The sequence below is a fragment of the Triturus cristatus genome, chromosome 4_2, assembly GCF_964204655.1.
Source record: "Triturus cristatus chromosome 4_2, aTriCri1.1, whole genome shotgun sequence".
Taxonomy (NCBI): domain Eukaryota; kingdom Metazoa; phylum Chordata; class Amphibia; order Caudata; family Salamandridae; genus Triturus; species Triturus cristatus.
The window spans coordinates 554489207-554511227 of NC_140586.1; the positions used below are offsets into that span (position 1 = coordinate 554489207).

The 22021-nt window shown below is 41.6% G+C and overlaps 1 protein-coding gene across 4 annotated transcripts in view; it reads left to right on the forward strand.

Moving 5' to 3' along the window:
- The window catches only part of BRDT (bromodomain testis associated), a 1895586-nt gene that overhangs the window by 1747884 nt on the left and 125681 nt on the right, over positions 1 to 22021 (forward strand). For all 4 annotated transcript variants that reach the window (XM_085602176.1, XM_085602174.1, XM_085602177.1 and 1 more), the window contains one exon: positions 20022 to 20202. In XM_085602176.1, the coding sequence (XP_085458302.1) occupies positions 20022 to 20202 (181 nt within the window). The remainder of the gene's footprint in view (positions 1 to 20021; positions 20203 to 22021) is intronic.

Genomic DNA, 22021 nt, shown 5'->3' on the forward strand with positions numbered 1-22021 from the left:
GTGACTCCCAATTGAGAAATTATATAGCATGTTATGGTAAGGACAATCAATTTCGAATTTTGGGCTGACAGCCATGAAACTTTGAGAACATAATGTATAGGAAGCACAGCATGTGCTACTCTTAATGTGTCATTGTTACCTTTCAAATATGGGCCATCTACAAAATGGTTGGGCTGAATCAGACGTTCATCATTAAAGTCTAACTTTGGTTTCAGTTAGAAATTCATGACATTTAAACATTTAGGTTCAGTTTGATCACAAACAATTTCATTTGCTGGCAGTAAGCTAAATACATTTGAATTTAGACATTTCTTGGTCACAGTATTTTCCCGAAACAACTCCACAAAGGAAGCAACCAATGCAATAATTGCAAATTCCATTATTGTAAACTCACTCTTTTATGACTGACCTCTACCACAGCTATTAAATTAAGGCAGCTGGGCCTTTCTGTGACGTTGGGGTCAAGGGTCATTGGGAAATACGTCACAGACCTTTGAACACATTCAAGTTTTTGAACAGGCACGGAGAGAGCGCAGCCCTCCCTCTCACTGCAAATTGGTGTATTTTCTTTTAAATAAACTTTCATTCCTTGTGCTGGGGCGCAACACTTTTTCAACTCTAGGAATGCTTTTGTGCAATTGTTGTCCAATGGAAGCGGATCAGACACATCCTTGTGTATCAGCTTCAGTAAAGGCTTAGTCACTAGGGAAAGGTTTGGTAACCACTCACTATAGCAACTGACCATTCCCAAAAACATCCTGACTTCTTTATGAATTTGAGGTGGATTCATCTGGTGAATTATTTCCACTCTTTCTGGTGACACCTTTCTAGCTCCCTTTCCAATTATGTGTCCCAAACATTAATTTTCTTTTTGACAGTACTCCTGACTATTCTCATGCAATGGCACTGTGACATTAACTTGACAAAAATCAATAACAGTAAAACATTCTTCAGAACATGGAATGTGAAAAAATATATTGGCTGGATTCGGTACCACAGGACAACATGGAAAGGTTATGCTATTAATCTCCTGCACTAATCTGTTCTTTTCATTTAATTTCTGTGAACCTGTGATCAGAAAGTTACATAGACTCTCAATCAATTCCATCAAAAATACTTCACTCAGTTTATCTCCAATTATGAGTAAAATTTCCGCAACTGTTGCTGTTCTTGAATACATGTCATCTGATTCTAATTTGAATAAAACATGCTCTGCACATTTTATTAATCTGACATTTTTCTCTGTGAACTCCCTTACTTCTGTGTTTATTATTGCTTTAAAATCAGAAGGTAACTTTTCAACTGTCTTTTCTGAAAACAGTGCTACAGCTGTCTCTTGTTGGGCCATTTTAAAATGTACATCCTCATCAGGAACTTGATCATTAACATTATCTGGTGTACGGTAATCTGTGTTGTTTAATTTGCAAAACAATTGTTTTCCTGCCAGGCATTGTTTCTGGAAATAATTCACATTTGCTCTGGACAACCTATTTAAATTCATTTTAAGCATTTTCTATATTTTTGGGAACCATTTGGGCTTGAAAAACTCCTGCTATTGGTACCTGTTTCTGAACTTGCATGTGCTTGGCTGACACATCTTGCACCTGCATTTCTCTCTGTGTTTGCACATTTCAAACTGCTGCATCATGTTTAAATTTCTTCTTCCAATGCTCAAATCTGTTACAAAGGTGGCAAAAGAATACTTTTTCCAGCAGTGCAACATCCGTACCCGAATTTGCACAAAGCAAAACACCTTTACTTCCATCCTGTGTTCTTTTAATCTGTACCCAATCAACATCCTTTGCTGGCACTCTGCCCTTCAGGAAAGTAATCACTGCTACGTTTTTCTCCATAACAGAAAATGATGGTGCATTCATGCAAACCCTTTTCATTGTCTCCTCACCTGGCCTTTGCACAACAACTTTAGATTCAAACCACAATTAAGTCTGCATGGCAATGTCAAAGAACATTTCCAAAGTAATGCATAACTCCTTTACAATTTCAACAAATACATCAATTTGTGGGTACCACAGCATACGTTTGTCTCTCAATGGTGGGAATGTGTTCAGAAATGCTGAAAATTCGCCTTTGTTCTGTGGCACATGCACTTCTCCCACATTTTCTCTCAATTAGTAAGCAAAAGCTTCTCCCTCATTCTGCTTATTATTTTCCTCAACCAGATCTGGTGGTTTCTTTTTCTTATCCAGTTTCCTTGCTAGGTCTTGTGGTTTCTTTATCTTCTCATGTTTTCTTACCCACTTGTCTCCTAATTTCTCAAACCCATTGCATTTGAAAATATATTTCTTTTCTGCAATGTGCAATTGCATTCCTGAAGAACACCTTGTCTCATTTGCCTCATCATTCATATGTACCCTAAAACGTTTCTGAAGTGGAAAGCTTCCTGAAACATCAATTTCATATTTTTGAGCCAAATCAGTCAGTATATCATGTGTAGTTACTGCACATGTATCTGTTTCCTTACTCAGGGAAATTAATTATTTTTCCTGACACTGGTTCACATTTTCATGATTTAAACAGCAGGGACTGTTAATTTCTTCATGTTCAAATGTTGAATTTAAAACACTAAGCTGTTTCTCTTTTTCAGGCTCTGGATTAATTTGGTCCCCCATGCTTTCCATCTTTTAAATACTGCTGCTTCCTCAAAGCAGGTTTGAAAATCCCATCTTCAAATATACTCGTTTTAACCCTGGGCTGCAAATGTTGTAAATACCATTTTCCCCCCACCTTTCAGTGCTTGGACTGTCTGGGGTAATTTCTGTTCAATAATCTGTGAATTCTGAGATTCTAAAATAAACCCCGACATAATTACTCCTTCTGCAGCTCTTTGAACCTTTTGAGTAGGGACCATATTGATTGGGATAGTCATAATTTTTCTAGGCACGGCCTGTGCATCTGCAGTCTGCGATATCTGGATTGAATCAGTCACATTTCAAGCAGTAACACTTGGAGGTATCACTGTCAGTGCTAAATCAACAGGTAGGGAGTCAATCTGAAATGTCTGCACAGTTCCCTCAATCTGTGTTTCTCTCTGTTCAACAGAAGCAGTAGCCACTGTAGTACTTACTGGTAAACTATTTTCAGTATTTTTAATGGGAACCACATAAAGTGGCGGACACTCAGTTAACAATGCATCCATTATTTCGTCCCCGGAATCATTATTTATTTGAAGCTTTTTATCATCATTAATTCCCTTCTCCTGCATCTGGTGCTTTACCATTTTATCCTCACTTGCTTTGTCTCTTGCTGTCTTTTCCCACATGCTTAAGGCCTCAAATTGTGCAGCTCTAGATGGTGTCTTTATTTCACATAACACTTCCCTTAATTTGTCAATAACTTGCAATTCAAAAGTACTGTCTTTTGGAAACCTCAAAGGACCTTCTTTTTCAGGAATCTTGCACCATTGGTGAACCCACATACATGAATTTTGTCCCAAATTGGTGGACATAAAATGCACAGGTGTTCCTTCAGGAGTATCACCAATTAAAAACAAATATTTCATTTTACCTCCCAACAGTTTCTTTAAACCTTCAAACATTTTCATTTCTGCAATAGTTCAGTGCAATTTCTACTCTTCAATGCGGTCAGTTTCAATTTCAGTCAGTTTTACTCCTACCACTGACCCTCCACAAAATCTTACTGAAATATTTTTCTGAGTTTTCTTAACCAAAATTCTGTTAATAACAACATAAAAACATTCGCTACTCTGTCTGTTCCACTAAACAAAGGATCGATTTCTTTTCACTGCGAGTAAATCCCTTCAGCTTACCCTTCACTCAAGCTCAGAAGAACCTGCTACTCCTTTGGTGTTACCCTTTCTAGATGATATAACACCAAAGTTTCACCAGCAAACTCTTTGCCATCAATCACTCTCACTTTTACACAGAAAATATTCCGTAATTTAACACTGCCAGCCCTGCATAGCTTCTCAGTGTTATTCCAACAGACGAGTAACCTCAGAGCAGTGTGGCTTCCAGTTACCACCCGCTATTCCTTCCCGGGATTCCACAGGTGTACATACCTGATTTTCCAGACAACATAGAACAAGACACTAACTCACTTAACATGAAGAGTTAAAACATGTAATCAATAACCAATAAATCCTGTACTATGAAATTACCAATATAATCAAATAAACCATCAATTCAAAATGAGCAACATTTTCATCAACAGTCAACACCCTTACTATTTTCAACACTTCAAAAATACATCCTAGCACATTAACAACATTTGACAACCCTATTGATACTCACACCACTAGAGCAATCGCCTTCTTGCATCACCTTTCAGTACTGCTTTGCCAGTCTCAGAGATGTGAAATTCCTATAGCCTGACTCCCAGGACATATTGTTTGGGGTCAAGGGCAACAAGTTTTCATGTGTATATTGTCCTTGGGACAAGTAGGCCCAACCCCCTGCAGCACAAACCCTTTGGCTGCCAATTTGAAGTACCACATTCTGGATCAGGGAAGTGCACTGTCTGCAGATAAGGTAATATTTTTGTCCATATGTTCATGCTGTTCAAACTTGTATTTATGGTTCATTAATTGAAAGCCTTTATTATTAGGGTGAGCGCTCCAAGTAAATATTGTAAGCTCTGACTGCACTACTGACGGTGGTTCCGGTATAAAAATGTGTACACACGTGTTCAAAGTTTAGCAATATGAGGCTATGTATAATGCTCCCAGATTTGATGCAAATATTTGCAGAAGCTTGAACGCAAGATTGACGATTCTTTGGTTTCAAAATAAAATGTTCATAAAAAAATGAAAGCAGGAAAAAACAGTTTGCTAAACTACTGTAAAATTTCATGTACCATTTCTTTGCAGCATCATTTAGTAACATGTGTTGATCCATGCTAGTATTTTACAAAAAAAAAATCATAATGGAAAATCAGTGTCACCAGTTTCAATAAGATTTTGGGAAACAAATATAAACAAGCACTGGCAACGCCAGTGGGTCTGAAATTGGTGGTCAGCTTTTTAGTTTTGTCAATGTGTGCATTGTTTTGGCATGGTTTTTCTAAAACCTTACTGGTGTGGGAGCTGCAGGGCCCTCACTGTTATACCAAACATTGGGAAAAGCAAAAATTGTTTTTGGTCTCAAAGCATACGCTGCCACAGTATTTACTGGCACTGAACAAAACTACTTTGTGTGCCGATATGCTCCTTGTGAAAGAGCAGAATGCTACCACTCACAGTGAAGCCAGATGATGCAGAGAGAGAGAGACAGAATTTTAATAAACGCAAAAGGTCATGGTCAACGCCAGACCAATTAGGGGCCCAATTATTAAAGAAAGTCTCAAAAGTGCATCCTTGGTCTATGTCCTTGCATTAAGTGCAGCTATACGGCTTTCGTGAATTCCCAAAAATTTACAGAAGTAGGACAAGAAATAGTATCCCTAGAAAATATTTGTGAACTGCATTTTAGCATGAGCAAATATGCATGTGTAGATTTGCTCATGCGAAACTGAGTATTTGCAAGTTCACTTTCCCGCCAACCAATTTTTTTCCCCACTCTGGAAGAAGATTTACATCTGCCATTGTCAGGGGTAAATTTCCAACATTTCTCAGTATGGGAAAAGATTAGAGAAGAGTTGTTGAAACCCTTAAAACATGAAAGTTAGAAGGTTTGCACAGACTCAAAAGAGCATTCTAACCCTGGAACTATTGCTTAACACTACCTTCAGCCCCAGTATGTAGATCAGCAGAAAGGTGGCAACGTAAGAGGATTGCAAGTATTCAAACTACTATGGTATGAACCCTGGTATAATCGGAGAGGCTATATCAGAGCTCTTATATAATGAGATAGCTACCATAATATGTTGCTGCACTCATGGCACCAAAGGGCCAAGTGGATTTTTTGACAGGACAAGTACATTTATGAAGCAACCTGACCCATGGACAAGTAGATATTTTATTAAATTCCACACCCCTGAGTCTTCAGGTTCTGAGCATTGGAATCAGGACTTGGACATTTATCCAACTTGGGCAATTATTTTACTTCCCTCCTAAGGTCAACGATCCATTAGTTGAATACTTGATGGTGATATTAATAATTCCTTAATCACCAAACTAATCAATAATGACCATGCTCTTGCTACCAGAAACTGATGCAGCGGTAATTTCACGGTAATTTCTGAATGCAAAAACTCATTACCTCTAATTCACCGCTGTAAAGGTACTGGACCCTTGCCACTGTATATTACCTACAGGAGACTTTACATAAACATGAAAAATGCATTTAATATTTCGGCCAATAAAGAGAGTTGTGAGTATTTTAAAGGGTTTTATTGTCTTAGTTAAAAGTGAAGTTTTTCTGACCATTTATTCATTAGTCTAATATCAATCAGGTTGCAGAATTGGAAAAATAGCATTAATACAGAACATATTACAGTCTGCATACAAGGCATTCCATGTAGGAAGACACTGTGGCGCAAAATTGTCAGTCAAACTCTTAAAGAGTTTCTAAGAAAAGAGTGAGTCTTGCAAGGCTAATCAGTAATTATTAATGGCAAACATCTCCCATAAAGAGAAATAAATGCATAGGACAAATACATCTTTTCAAAAGCAGTTAGTCAAAGCATGAAATGTAAAGCTTAGCACCTAAAATCTAAACCTGTTCTGATCCTCTCAGCTCTCTCTCTCTGCCTCGGTGTGCTGGTCTGTCTCTCTGTCTCAGGAGCTGCAAAATAGACCCCACAGACGCAGCTCCTCCTTCTCTCTCTATGGCACCCAGTTATCTGACTACTGTCCTGTCTGGCGTTTAGGAAAGAATGAGCAAATAGCTACCCCTCTCACTTGTAAGCCATATTTCAAGCAAAAGTCCACGTGCTTGGTCCTCACAGCTGGTCCAATCAGAACTTCAAGACACATTGTCTCCCCATGGGCTGACTGGATACGTCATTAATCAGGCGTGTTCCTCATTACATGACTTCACATCCTTTTACATTTTAAAACAATTACATTTTCTGTAACAAAAAGTAATATTTATGAGGAAACAGAAAAATACATTTTATAAGAAAAATGTGTGCTCTGCAGTTTCTCTTCACTCCACTGTTTAAACATGCTACAAAAAAAAAAAATATGCAATATAGTGAAGGTCAAAGAGACGGAAACAGGAGGGCGTGATTTATTAACAAAGCCCTTTCATTGAAAGTTGGTAGGGAAGAGGAGCACATACCATGCTAATCTTCAAGGGCAAAAACTGCAGTAAGCTGAGTCCACTAAAGCAAACTGAAATCACGTGGTTTTCTACAGTGCAAAAATACATTTCAGTACATTTCTACTCTTGCAAAAATACATGTTAATTCAGTACAATTATATGCTATTTTGAAAGTACAAATATATTTTCTAAATAATGTGCATTCTATAGTGAGAATACATATTGATTAATCACATTTAAACATGCTGTTTAGCATGTTTTTTATTTTTTTATTTTTTACATGAAAGCACTCTTAAACTGAAAGCATTCTGACCAGGCCGTATTTCATATTTTCACTTGTAGGTAGCAAAAGTGTTACCCTTTAAAAGCAACTGATTCATGTTTTTACTTTTCATGCACCAAAATCTGCCACTTAAAAAGAATACATTTGACCAGGCCTTATGTCATGTTTTTATTTTGCTTGCGCCAAAATCTGCGTCATTTTAAATGCAGTCTGTCTGAAGCACAAAAATAAAGCAATACCTAATCTTGATGAAATCTAGCTCTATAACTGTGAAGCATGATATCCTGGCAGAAGAGAGATCTACTTAAAGAGTTTTCGCAGTTTGTACCTCTTAGAAACACTTCCATGTCCCCACTCCTGCATCGAAATCTATACGGCAGTGACCAAGATTCCTTGATGAATTCCTTACCCATCGCCTCATATATGCCTGCCTGTTGTTGTTCTAGGCAATATTGAAACTGGAAAGTTGTGACCGGTAACGTTATATGGCCATGAATTAACCATTCTGTGGATGGTGACTCTGCCACAGTGAAAGGTAATTGGTCCAGTTTTTCAATATGCAACAGTGTATATTTTGCTCCTCTTTGTATCATTGTTATGTGCTTCTTAGTTAGATTGTATGCAGAGAATAGGGACTTAATGTTCATAAATCGCCAAGGCACATAACCGGAACACAGTGGTTGTAGGGTTCAGCTTAACAACATAATGGAACATAATTGAGACTGTTCGTGCTGTAGTATGGACAAATCCTGTCCTAGTATATCAATAGCAGAAGATACAATGTTGCCCAGTGACTAAATCCTGGATGTTAATGTAGTCATACCATTATCAACTACCGCTAATGCCTTCTCTAGGTTAATTTTATTAATTTCATGAAGTCTCTCCGCAGCTTCTTGTTGAGAGATTTTCCCAATTTCATTATAAACGACGTATAGGAAACATTTCTGACCTGGCTTTCGGGGGCCCAATAAAAGTCCCTTAAATCCACATTGTCTGGTAGTGAGGATAAGTGTTGTTTCACCTGGGACAGTGTTGAGGTTTTTAGCCAATCGAGGCATAACTTCCCAACACTTAAGATGTCACCACCCCCAGCTGTCCTTTTTGTACATAGCGTTGGTCTGGCATATGGTACTAATCCCTTCGGAAGTGCCCCTGAATCTTGTTTGACACCTATGTGTCTGTGGGCCAAACTAACCATCCATTCCACTTGGGGTCAGACGCATTGTATGAAATTGTATGTACGATGTCATCTACTGTATCCCCACCATGTGTCGTAAAGTTCTGCCCTCCCTCAAAGTGTGACGTGAGGGGATCTGAGGTGTGTTCAAGTCTTTATTCTTGGCTAGTCCAAGACAGGAAGTCTGTTGCACAGTGTCATTCAGAAACATTATCTGCTGTGGAATGAGGCATGCTTGAATAGTGCTTCTGTTCCCTGAACTTGCCGTTCCTTTGAACCCCAGACTGATTTTTTGTCTATAGTGTCCTTCCATAAGTCGAAACCCTGTTCAGACAGTTGGGAAATAAAGAATGCAGAGTAAATCTGTTTGGTTTTAGTTAGCATGTTTTTCTATGCAGTTGTAGGTGCAACCTTATAGTAATATGAGTTTGCGTCAGAAGTGTTAAACCTTGAAAAATAAGAACATTTCTGTGCAAACTACCTTTCAGTGGTGTTGGGCAATGTTCCCATTGGTGGTTAGTAAAAATATTACGTGGGATACTGGATTTATGTAAGAAGTGATGACCATAATGTTGGCAACAGTACATTGTGTCGAAATCAGTTGTGTCCTCTAACATTTCAGTGCTTGAAAATGCAGCAGATTGTTCTAAATCAGACAACATATTATTTACAGTCTCAGAGTCCCAATTGACAGAAAATGTACTGGAGGTAATATCATTTAAAGAAATTTTGAATACATGAGGTATTTTCAAAAGTTCAGTAGGACCAAATACATCATATGAAACTCTGTCCCAAAGTATACTATCAGAAATTGAAACTGCTATAATGTTCACGAAGGACAGGTCTCTTTGTTTACGATGAGATGACCAAGTTCACATTTGATACTGCAGAGCGTACTGAGAGATTGTCTTTTGCTTACTCATGAATAGAAACAGTCACTAGGCCGATCTAGAATAGAAAAAACAATATTCTAGTTATTATCCAGAGTTGTAGTCAAGGTGATACTAGGGAAGTCTTTTTCAGAAAAATGAAGAAGTCGTAAAGTTGTTGTTTACGGGAAACTTGAGCTGGCGTTGTTTCAGGTTCGCTCGGATCAAGAGAAAAGGTATCAAAATCGATGAAGTAGCAAGATGCAGTTTGATCTATCTTGGGTAACTCAGTAGGTTTAGTTAACCTGGCAGACATCTTTTGTAGAGGCATATTGATGAAGAGATCGCTGTTAGGCCGAATTGATATTCGTCTTTCATTGTGTTTTGATGTTCTATTTCAACAGGAACGAGTTCCATTTCATTGTTGGAAAGTCCATTATTTTGCATTGGTGACTCTTCAAATGTTATGAATCTTTCTGTCTGAACTTCCTGTATGGTAGCGAGAGGAGAGCATCAGCTACCCAGGAGCCCACGAGGCCTACTATTCAGTATTGGCTACATAGTGTGGTTTGATCAGTTCGATGGAGACCAATCTCTTTTCATTTTTTTCCGGCAAGAGGCGGAAGAAGTACTGTTCTTGTTCCTTCGACAGCCATGACTTGTACAGGCTTTCTGTATGATGGCCCAAATTCTTTCTTGTCCACAAACTTTTCCCTGACCAGATCCCCGACTTTTGGGATCCAGGCAGGTCTTGCTGGGACTGATTTGACTTCCCCAGTGGCGGTGTGTTTTACTCGCACGTTGCTTTGTAGTGCCCGGAATTCATTGCGAACCTGTAAAACAGCCAAATGTTTATTGATGTAAAATGTTTTTTTCATCCAACACTGTACTTTCATAGTCGAGATCAGGTACCCACATCCTCGTTCCAAATAGGACTTCGTAAGGAGTGACACCTCCTAGGGAACTTCTTGGTATATTATTGAGTGCCCTCTGGACCCCATATAAGTGATTGACCCAACTACCACCCAAACCTAATACTCTTGCTGTTAAAGATTGCTTTAAGTCTCTGTTTTATCCTCTCCATGACCGAATTTCCCTCGGGATGGTACAGAGAGGAGTACTGCAGTGCAACTCTCAAACTTCTCATGGCTTCCTTGTAAGCCCTAGAGCTAAACGCGCGCCACGGTCAGAATGTAATGTGCCAACTGCGTATGTCCCTATGAAGACTTACAGATCTTTTATAACAGTTCAAGCATCAGTCGAGCGCTGAGGCCAAACCCACAGGAATCTAGAGCATGAATGCCCTACTTGTAAGCCCCATCTGATTGTAGGGGGCCGCAGTGGTCCAAATAGACACAAGTGAGTGGTCTGTCTTATATAAATAATGGTGTCTGTGCTGGACGTACCACGGTGGAACCCTCCATCTGCTGACATGTCGCATTTTAAGACTAAATTCTTTGTTTGTTTATTTAATCCTGGCCACCAATAGAGTTGATTCAATAATAAAACTGTTGTGGTAATCCCTACATGTGCAGAACCTAGACCCTCATGTGCAGCTAGTATTAAACCTAATCTGCGATCCATGTTTGGTATTATTCTGTCCCCCTCTCCTGGAATTTGAGCTTTGGAAATTGTAGGAGTGCTTGAGTGGAAAACCTTTTGTTAAGACTGTGCTGTTTTTGCGTGAAGCAGTGGCAGCTACCTTTATCTGTCCATCTATTCTTGTACTAGAACGAGTGATTGGAGCTACAGCAGCAGTTCGTACTGCCCCTTTTGCGGCTTCATCAGCCAATGAATTCCCTTCAACGTAAACGCCATCGCATTGATGACTCAGCATGTGTATCATGTGAGCTCTCGGTAGTTCATTTTTCAACTCAGTTACCTGTTCACATAGTGAGTTATGCTTGATTGTGCAACCTTTTGAGTCTTCAAACCCATTCTGACCTCAAAAATAAAGATATTCATTGTATGTCTGGACACAGTAAAATGAATTGCACACAATCAGTGTCGGGAATTCTCGATCCGTATTTATTAGTGCCGGTAGATGGGCTTTTAATTCTGCCAGCTGTGCCGTGCAGTTTCCTAGAGACTATCTTCTTACTGCTAGGATGGAAATTGGCGTCCTGCATACGACCCTTCACAATCGCACATGCGACGCTGTATTGTTTATTTCCTACGGCCGGCTGAGCTGATCCGTCATTGTAAATGATATATTCATACTGATCTAGAGGCATTATTTAATTCGGGAGAGAGTATTCTTGTTCATATTGCAGAAATGCTTGCATTTTAAGTGTAGAGTCACATTTGTAATCTACATCTGTTGCAGTGAGAGAATTAGCCCATTGTATCCATCTTGGATGTAAAGCTTTAGCATTTGAAACAATTGCCTTTGTGACAGCCTCTAATGCTGGTAACGGAGTCAGGACAATTATTAGTTTCCCCTGAGCCAGTGCTCTTTCTCTCACTACATCAGTCTGTACTGCTATCAGAATGTTTTCTGTAAAAGCAAAATGCATTTCTGCATTTGTGTCCAGGTGTGATTTATATGCTATAGCTACTCTTTCATTGAAGGTTAGGTAGGTATACCCAGATTGACCCGCTATAGCACGGACCACCAAATTCGTGGTGTTTACACGTGTGTAAGTGTTTGGAAGCCATCATGTCAGCTTGTAAGGAAAGAAGAATATTTGTGTGTTCCTGTGTCCAATGCCTAACTGAAAAATAAGGTCTTATTAGGAAGTAGAAAGGTTTTGCTTTTTCTGCGTAATGTAAAATGTTAGTTCTGCCAAAATTCAATTATCCCAATATGGATTGTAAGTTTTTTAAAGATTTAGGATGTTGGAGCAGCGCACACTTTTCTGAAAAGTTAGCTGCCAGGCTTTTCTCTTCACTTGAAAGCTCATATCCCAAAAATAGGACATTGAGGTGGGCTAATTTAGAGTTTTTTAAAGTTGAATTTGTGACCCTCCGAGGCGAAGCCCAAAATTATGTTGCTCACCCTGGTCAAGTGATCCTTTAAATCATCATCCGTCAGATAAATGTAATCTACATAGGACAATGCCTCTTCATCCAAATTCTGAAGTAACTCTGTTACCCTAGCGGAGAACAACCCAGGGCTATTCTAATACCCTTGGGGGAGTCGACTGAATTGAATCTGAGAACCGAGCGCTGAGAATGCTGTCAAATATCAGCTTTCAGGTGCTATATTTTGGCAGAAAAAAATCCATTTGAGATATCTAATGTTGTTTTATATTTTTCCCCACAATGTTATTCGTCAATGCGGCCCTGTGTGCATTCTGTACTGCAAATGTTTTAGTGCATGTGTTCAGATGTCTGTACTCTAAAACTAAGAAGACGGTATGAATTATCCGGTTTCATTATGAGAAACAAAGGGTTATTCATTGAAGAGGTGCAAGTCTCAATTACACCCTGGTTTTCAAGTTGATCTAAGATCTCCCTGACTAGTGTTTTTCACTTCTTGTTTTATTGGGTACTGTCTCTGTGGAGTTGGGGTCGTTTTTACTGGGATTACATGGTGAGGTGACTCAGCATGCCACCCACCATGGTTGCGAGATAATGCTGGAGCAAGTGCTACCGTACATTCCTGCGTGTATGTATGTTTTAAGTATATTGGAAAGAGGTCAGAAAAAGCTGGTAACATTTCCGTTTCTCCTTTTGGTTACTCCATAACAATTTCAGGCTGCCAATCTTTTTCAGCTAAAAGGATGTCATATCCATGAGTCAGGTTCTCCCAAAAGAGATCTTTAATCTTTCTGGGTTTTTCCTCTCCATTTGGAGTGTTATTTCATGTAACATATGTGGGACACTTACCCTTCTATCCGGTGTCTCCACTGTGATATGTTCATTCAACTCCGCTGTCACCAGAAATTCCATCAGGTTCTGGCGAGCTATTGTTACTTCTGCTGCACTGTCTAGCATAGTCAGATCCCATTCTCCACTCAGAAGTTACGTCCTCAGGATTCTGGGCATGTCTAACTCTAAGACCTGCTACCTTCTTATTAAATTGAGGTTTTGATTTTTGTTTCTCTCTTTTTTTGGAAATATAGTCTGGAGCGCGTTGTATGTCTCTGGACTTTGTACGCTCTTCTTGTCTGTGTTCTGACCGTCCTTCCCTGTCAGAGTTTTCTGATAAACCCTGAAAGGAACGAGAGGAACATGTATCATCATCCTGATACCTGTCAGGTTTTTTAATGTTTTCCTAAGGTTGTACCTCCTTTCGGAGGGCTCCTGTTGAGGAGACCCACCCCTGGATTGTGATCTGTTCTCGCTATTGTTTTGTGTTTTATTGTTATCCCATTTCTTCTTGGAAGAATCAGGTGCTTGCTTGGTGTTCTCCTTATCAGGACTACCCATGAGTTGAGGTTTTGTTGCTCTACCTCCCAAACTATCGCTACCTAATTCGGCATAGGTATCTTCGATAATTTTAGGTAATTCACGTTCCTGTTGTAAAGGAGTGAAATCCCTCCGGCGTTGCTGTATTGCCGCTGCTTCCCCTTTTATGTTTGCTAATATAATAGCTGAAACCTGGGCAAAATGTCCTAACAATTTCATCCCTAAGTTCAGAGCAGGTTCTGCTCCATACTCATTCTGTATATGTCTTACTACATCTGATATTACTGCTATTGAAGGGATACCATGGGTTCTGGTATATATGGCAGCGAAAACTGTACCCCAAGAGGTACAATCCTCTATCTGGGGAGCTATCCACATTGGCAAGCAGATTGTTAGCATTCTGTGTTTTTTTTCTTGAGGGCTTGTGTGTGGAAACACTGCCTCCAACTGTGTTATTTTTTTAGATATCCAGAATGGAATTTGCTCACGTCTAGTGGCCATTTTACCCATAACTTTGTGTAGAGTTATTTTAGTTGTAGATCCCTGAATTTGTCCCGCTGGTGTGGCCCTTGCCGACTGAAGTGTGAGTGTTCTCATCACAAACTGTAAGGTTTCTGTAAAGTTTTATGATTTCTTTATGAAGTAGATGCAAGTCTGCTACTGGCATTGTGTCAATGTCTAGATGCGGTTTGTAAGCTGCTAGGACTGGCCAAGTTGCTCCATCTCTTCCGAGCGGACCGAGTCTTACTTTTTCTTTTTGTGGGAGGGCGCCTTTAAACCAGTTTATGTGCTCCTGGTAGGTAAGTGGAATTTCAATGTCTTCATACGGACAGTATTCATCTGGTGTTTCATCTTTAGTATAAAAATGAAATGTATGTGTTGTGCATCTGCTTGTGGGAATTTAATCCATGAATAGAATACTTCTGTTCTGTATGATTTGTGTGCCTCAATCACAAATGTTACTGTTCCACCCCTAGCTGTGACTCCATAGTCTGCTAGTTTTAAAGTAAGGGCATTTCTGACATTTTCTGAACTGTTTATTTCATCTTCTTCCTCCCTTGCTGCAGCCGCATGTTATGCTGGTGCAGCAGCGTCATGGTCAGCTATTATTTGAAAAGAAGTACTTTCAAGGAAACTGAGAAGGTTTTATGCACGACAGGGAACTGTTTGTCCTTCAAGCTTGATAAACCTACAGTCAATACATAAGATATGCCTACTCATCTGTGGCGGATTGTTCCCTTCCCACTCCAGACGTCTCTGGGTAAATGTGAGTAGGGGTCTCTGAGAAAGAAATGACTTAACTACTCAGATTTGACCGTTAAATAAGTACCAAACCAACATTGGCGGCGCCATGCTGTGTAGTTCCTATAAAATTATGTAGGGTCCGCGCGTTTAGACAACATCTCCATACCAACCAGGTGTCATAGCACGTGTCATAACCCTCCTGCAGGAGACCCATCTGTCCCCTGTTGAGTCCGCCAAGCTTAATCGGGAGTGGGTGGGCACAGTCCTTAGTAGTAGTATGTTGGAAGCTGTTTCCGGTGCTGCTTACCCATCGCTCAATTGCTTAAAGAAGTGTGAGGTGGCCATCCTTGTACGTAAATCATTGCCGTGTTCAGTGCTTAGGACCTGGTTGGATATGGGGGGCTCCTTGTGTATTGACAAGGGTGAGGATTTTAGATAGACATGTGGTGGTTGGGCTGGCCTATGCTCCCACTGCAGACAAATCGGATTGCCTTCCCGCATCTGCCCTGCCTTGGCAAAACGCCGGTGCTGTTGGGTGGTGAATGGATCTTGGCACCGGCCCCCTTCCTGGATCAGATGGGCCAGGATGATACGCACAATAGGCCACACTGTGCGCTTCTTGGGGATCTGATTTCTGACCACACTCTGGTTGATGTGTGGAGCTTACTGCATCCAAGGAACCGGGAGTACACGTTCCTTTCCTGCCCACACAGGATTCAGTCCTGAATTGATTACTTTTTGTTGCATGGTCAGCTCTTGCCCTGCGTTACCTCCTGCGCCATTCTGAAGGCAGGACTTTCCAACCATAGTTAGATGTTGTTTGAGCTGGATGCGGTTCCCGATGCACCCCCTCCTGATTTCTGGTGTATGCAGGCCTTTGTCTATCGGCAGGTTGAGGGGACGATCAAACTGCGCAATCATATCCGGTCCTACTTCTTTGACAATGAGGGCATGGTGTCCTCTGGTAGGATGCCCTGGGTAGCTGTCAAGACGAGTCTTTGGGGCAACAGATGGCGGATATGGCAGTTGCGAGATGCAAAGAGCGTGCAGCCGGATATCTTCTGGAACGCAACATGTGCACTCTCATGACTCAAAACACTGCCTCGTTCACCCTGTCTCTCCTCCGATGGCTGGAACTTGCTCAAATACAGCCAAATTCCTATTTCACCAAGTCTGCTGAGAAGGCCTTAGTAAAACTGCAGTGGCGCTATTATGACCATGGTGAAAAGGCAGGCCGGCTTTTAGCCGCCCAGCTGAATCAAAGGGAATCTCAACTTGGTATCCCCACGGTCCGTGATCCTGAAGGTGCCCTCCTCATTTACCCTAGTGATGTCTCAGCCCTGTTTTCATCCTATTACACCTCCTTTATTCTGCAGACCACGGGGCTAACCTGAAACAGATAGAGGCCTTTCTGACCCCATTGCATGTGCTGGTGCTGTCTGCTATGGGCCTGGAGTTCTTGTTGGGGGCCATCACTGAGAAGGAGATGGCCGACGTTATAGCGGCCCTCCCTACATGCAGTTCTCCAGGGAAGTAACTTTCAGTCCCCCACCTGATGAGGGCGTTCCTGGAGGCTGAGAAGGTGGGCACGTTGGAGGCTATCTTCAACAAGGCCACCATTACCCTTCTCCCTAAGGGAGGTAAGAAACCCTGCACTGTGCCAGTTACCGCCCAATATCACTGCTCAACGTCGACACAAAGGTGTTGTCCGAGGTGCTGGCTACGGCCATGCGCCTCCTGATTCATGAGTCCCAGGTGGTTTTTATCCCAGGCCACAGCTCCTGAGACCATCTCTGCCTTTTGCCCCCATCTGTTGTGGCTCTTTCCTTGGACACAGAGAAGGCATTTGATTGCATTGACTGGCGCTATCTTTTCCACATAATGCCACTCATGGGTATGGGTGAGGACTTTATTCGAAAGGGTGTGTCTTCTCTATGATTCGCTAGCAGCCTGTGTCAGTGAGTACCCTGCCCGCTGGGTATCAACTTCTCTCACTGATTAGGGTGTTAAGGTCAACAGAGGCCTTTCTTATATGGTGGAGGATAATCTTCTCCCACTGCTGGACCGCTTGAAGCAGGATTTCCAGAAGTGGTCCCTCCTAAATCTTCCTCTGTGGTATTGTGCAGACCGTTAACATGACTGTCGCCCCCGCTTCAATTATCTGTTCTGGATGTTGCCTGTAAGTATTCAGTGGAAATTACTTGCCTCCATTGTTGCAGACATCAGCGCTTACATTTGGAGGGGCCGTAAACCTAGGCTCAGGGTGACGCATTTTTGGGTGGGCACTAAGGCGGGCGGACTGCGATTGCTGTGTATGATGTCTTATTATCTAGCTTTCCAGCTTTCCCGGGTGGTAGTGCTTTTCAGCCTGCCTCAGGATGCCCCTCTCTGAACACAGCTGCTGCCCTACATGTTCCCCTAACTCGGCGCAAGGTACTCTAATCCAGTCTTGGCATCAACAGTGGGGGCCTGGTGAGATACACACCACTTGCTGGGCATACCTCCGCTATTGCATGTGAAGGTCCCGTTGTGGCACAATCCTGTCCAGCGCATTAGGATGTGCCGATCTCTTGGGAGTCCTGGCGCATGCGGGCCTGCTCTGGGTGAGTCAAATGTATTATGGTGCTGTATTTAAGACTTTCCTGATTCTTTGTGCAGAATTTGGCCTTCCTGTCCTACATACCTCTACTCTATGGGCCACTACCAGGGTCTGGTCTCCGGATTTTTCAAAGTGCTCATCAAACCCCTCCATTCTGGTCCTTTGAGCACTGTCGTGGCGAACAGCTCTTAGCAAGGGTTTTTCCACGAAGGCGTGGGCTACCCTCCTGGCAGGGCATGAACAGGTCCTCCGGGAATCCCAGCTTAAATTCCTGTGCTTCAAAGTGCTGTATTGTTATTATTGTTGTTGTTATTATCATTATTATTATAGCTTTGTAAAGTGCATAGCTACCCTACCAGGATTTCGCACCTCTAGGCAAAAACAGAAGGACACCAGACTTAAAGACATGAGAGTTAGACAAGCCAGGTCTTTAAAAGTTTCTGAAAAACACCAAAGAACTTGCAGGATCTCATAATTTGGGACCCATATATGAAAAAGACTGGCCACCCTGTCTTGTTCTCCTAACTCTGGGAACTGTTGGAAGTTTGCGGTTGCTAGAACAAAGGGAACGGTTGGGGTGGTAAGGTGTCTCCAGGGATCCGAGATACAGCAGGCCTGTGTTCAACAGAGCCATATGCATATATCACAAAGCTTTGAAGTGCATTCCCTTCTCAATTGAGAGCCATTGAAGGTCTTGTAGAAGTTTTTAGGTGGAGTGCTTAAAAAGATGGAATAACAATCTGTCACCCGCATTCTGAACTGCATGATTGGGACAGGTTGCAGTGGAAACTCAAGCAGGCCAAGTTGCTTTCTCATGACGGCTGCTGGAGATGCGACGCCTATTGTTGTGATTTTTTTTATATCCTTTGGATGTGTCCGTTTCTTGCAGCCTACTGGGCGAATACATGGTCTCAGCTCTGCCATTACTGTCCCTTTCTGGTTCCCTCCTGGTCTCAACTCGCTTTCCTTCACCATACCTCATACCTCCTGGGCCTCCCTTCCCATGAACACAGGTGAGTTGCCACTACACTTGCAGTGAAAAGCTTTGCATCTTTCGGCACTGGCAGAAGCTGGCAGTCCCCACCATTGGGAAATGGCATATAGAACTTCATTGCATTGCTACTCATGATCTTATGACATACAAACTCAATGACAACCTAGATGCCTTTTTATTGTTTAAATCGTTTTTATTAACCTTTTTTTGTTTGTTTTTGCACATTTATCAGAAAACATACTGTCAGAGCAGCACTCATGTAACAGATAAAAAAAGATAGAGAATTAATTGCCAGTGGCAAGGTACACTTTGACGAATAACAACATGACAATGAAAATTCAGGGTGCATTAATTACATCAAAGCTTGTGGCAATATCCCAAGAAGGACAGAGTGGTGCTGCCAAATCTCGGCATCCGGTGGTATGCAAGTAGTGTAGGAGCAGTGCAGTTCAAACATAACCGGGGACATAGGACAACCTGGATGCCTTTGAGACAATTATCTGCGGTCCTTTTATTGTTGTTTTTGTTGGCCCAGACCGTTCCTGAGGTGGTTGGCGGCCCTATCCACATAGCACCCCACACACCTTGGCTGCACCTTGCTCAGCTTCCCCAGTGCCTGGGTGATGTCACCCTTGTTCGTTGGCCCTCCCGAGTGTTCCCTCTGGGTGCCCACATGAATTTCCCCTGTTTCCCCTTCTCCTCCAGACCCATGTGCCTCTCACCCCTACCCTCCCTCCTCGGGTTTGTGGCCTACTCCTCCAGCCCTATGCCACTGGATGTCATGCAACTATGGCCCACTACGTCTGGGTGGGGCAGGCCCCTGCACCCTGGTACCGGGCTGTAGCCTGTCCTCAGGGACTCCTCTTCCTCGTGATGGCTGATCTTCTTGGGTCCTATACATCGTTTAATTGCTGTATTACCTGTTTGTGTTTTGGGAACAAAAGGAAAACCCCATTAAAAATTGTTGCACAAAAAAAGGGTTTGTGGCTGGTTGCAGCCCTGCCTGGTTACTATAATTCAAAAGGTAGGGCTATGACTCTGTCAGTATACATTAGCTTCATAGTTCCCTAGTTTAACTGTTGGTACTGTGGTCATCACTGCTTTATTTTAATCACAGTGCTTTTGCAACAGCTTTCTTCAATTTGTTAAATTTGTAAAGTGCCTTGATGAGGTGGGTAAATGGTATGAATGAACTTTTCAATAATGTTCTATACAAAGTGCATACCTCTAGTTGGAATTGCACATGCTAGTAATGGATTTCACTCTTTTTACTGTTAGTGTTACAAATAAGGACTAGCAGAATCTGTGTGTTTACTATAGGGTGCAGGATAAAAAAAATGCGAAACCAACAACAGCCCAAGTGACGGAGGGAGAACTTCAAACAAATCCTAAATCTAATAAAGAAGGCGATCAAGATGTTCAGCAACCCATTCAGCAGTGTGTTGAAACCGACCGTAGCCTGGCCAGGAAAAGAGAGCAAGAACGACGGAGAAGAGAGGCAGTAAGTAATCAGTCTTTATATTTTAGCTTTGTGGACCTTTAAACAAAATAATACCTTAATGTTAATAATATACATACATGGGCTTTTGCGTAATTTTTCTTCACTGCAGTAGTAGGAAGGGTCATGCAGATTTGGTGCCAGGTAAGATCCTTTATTAGCAACAGCCTTGCTTCTGTACTCGCCAACAACTCTCTCCAGCTCCCTTCAACTGACGCCTATGGAATACGACGGGTGCTCATCCTTTAGACCTCTCCAGCCTTCATTACGTTCCATTGACGGCTCAAGAGCTACACAATGTATCTTCCCACTTAAAATAGAACAATAAGAAAAGCTTAAATTAAAACATTGCAATTATTATTTTTAAACAATTTTACTCAAACATATATTGCAAAAAGTAGGAAAGCATATCTAAGGAAATAAACGCAGAAATAGTTACCACAAACTAGTCTTACGTTTACATTGGGCAAAAAACACATAATCATCCAACTTATTGGTGCGCAAAACTGAGCGGCCACTACGTGTTTTCCTCTTATCTTCCATCCCCTCTCTGCACTCACATCACAATGCTCACATCTGTCTCCCCACCTACCATTGGTAATTACAACTTCACTTCCGGCAGGATTTTGTTCTTCACCTTCAGGAGGAAAAGGAGTGCTTTGCTCTTGGTTCGCTTGTTCAAGAATTACAATATCAAAAAGACCTTCATAAGTTTTCCAATTGGTCCTCCTTTCATCTTCATCACAAATTCCCCAATTCCCCAATCTACACTTCAAAAAGATACTGAAATCCCACACCTTCCCATTACTCATCTTGGCTGAGTTTTTTATAGTTCTAAAACCTTTAAGGGATCAGTATATTTGTTGCTACCTTTAGTCATTATTCTTTTAATTTTAACCTCTAAAAATCCCCAGCACTTAACTTGACATGGCACAGTTCATGTTTCTGACCATAGTATCTAATTCTGTTTCAGGGACCAATCTCTAAGTCTCTGAGATGACATCCAACACAAATTGTCTTTAGTATAAGGTTCCTATTCTTCAACATTTTAAAAGGAGAAATCCAGTTACAGTGTGTAGGAGGCTGGCTTAGTATATGGTGCACACTTATTTAAGTGAAGCACCTTGCACTAATCCAGGCAACCCTTATGGTGATTTTAGACAACCATTGAAAGCTCTCTAAGTGGTAGCTGTAGAGACCAGCCTTCAGGCTTATCAAAAAGAAGTGTTAAGCATCTCGTTTTACCAGCTCTAATAATGTAGTGTGGGTTAAACGAAAATGAACCACAGAGTATATATAAAAAATTCTATTTATTACACAACACACAGTAACACATTGGTATATCTCCTACCGGTAGCACAATACACAGTGGTCTCTGGGGGCCGTCAAACCATATACTAAATAAAGTGGAATGCGAACTGCGACCAAAGTCAGCATTTGGACCAGGAGATTCAGAGGAGCTAGGGACACAAGGAACCACCCAAGGTAAGTACCCAGGAACCCCAAGGAGGCTGTATGCAGAGTGGAAACACAACCACATACTCAATAGAAGTCCCTGAAGAAACCCTGTGGAAAACAGAAGGTTGGAGAGACACCCCACCTGTAACACCCCAGGAACTAGGATAACTGTGTAGTGATGTCTGAAACTGCCTTAGACCACATTGGAGGACTAGAGAAAATATGCTGCTGGCTAAGACTGTGCAAGAGTCGGGTGGAATCTGAGGGTTGATTCTTGAAGAGGAGAACCTGCAAGCAGAGGGGACAGTCTGTCCCTCGGAGGTTACTTGGAGGCACGGAAGATCTATGCCTACCAATGTTGGAA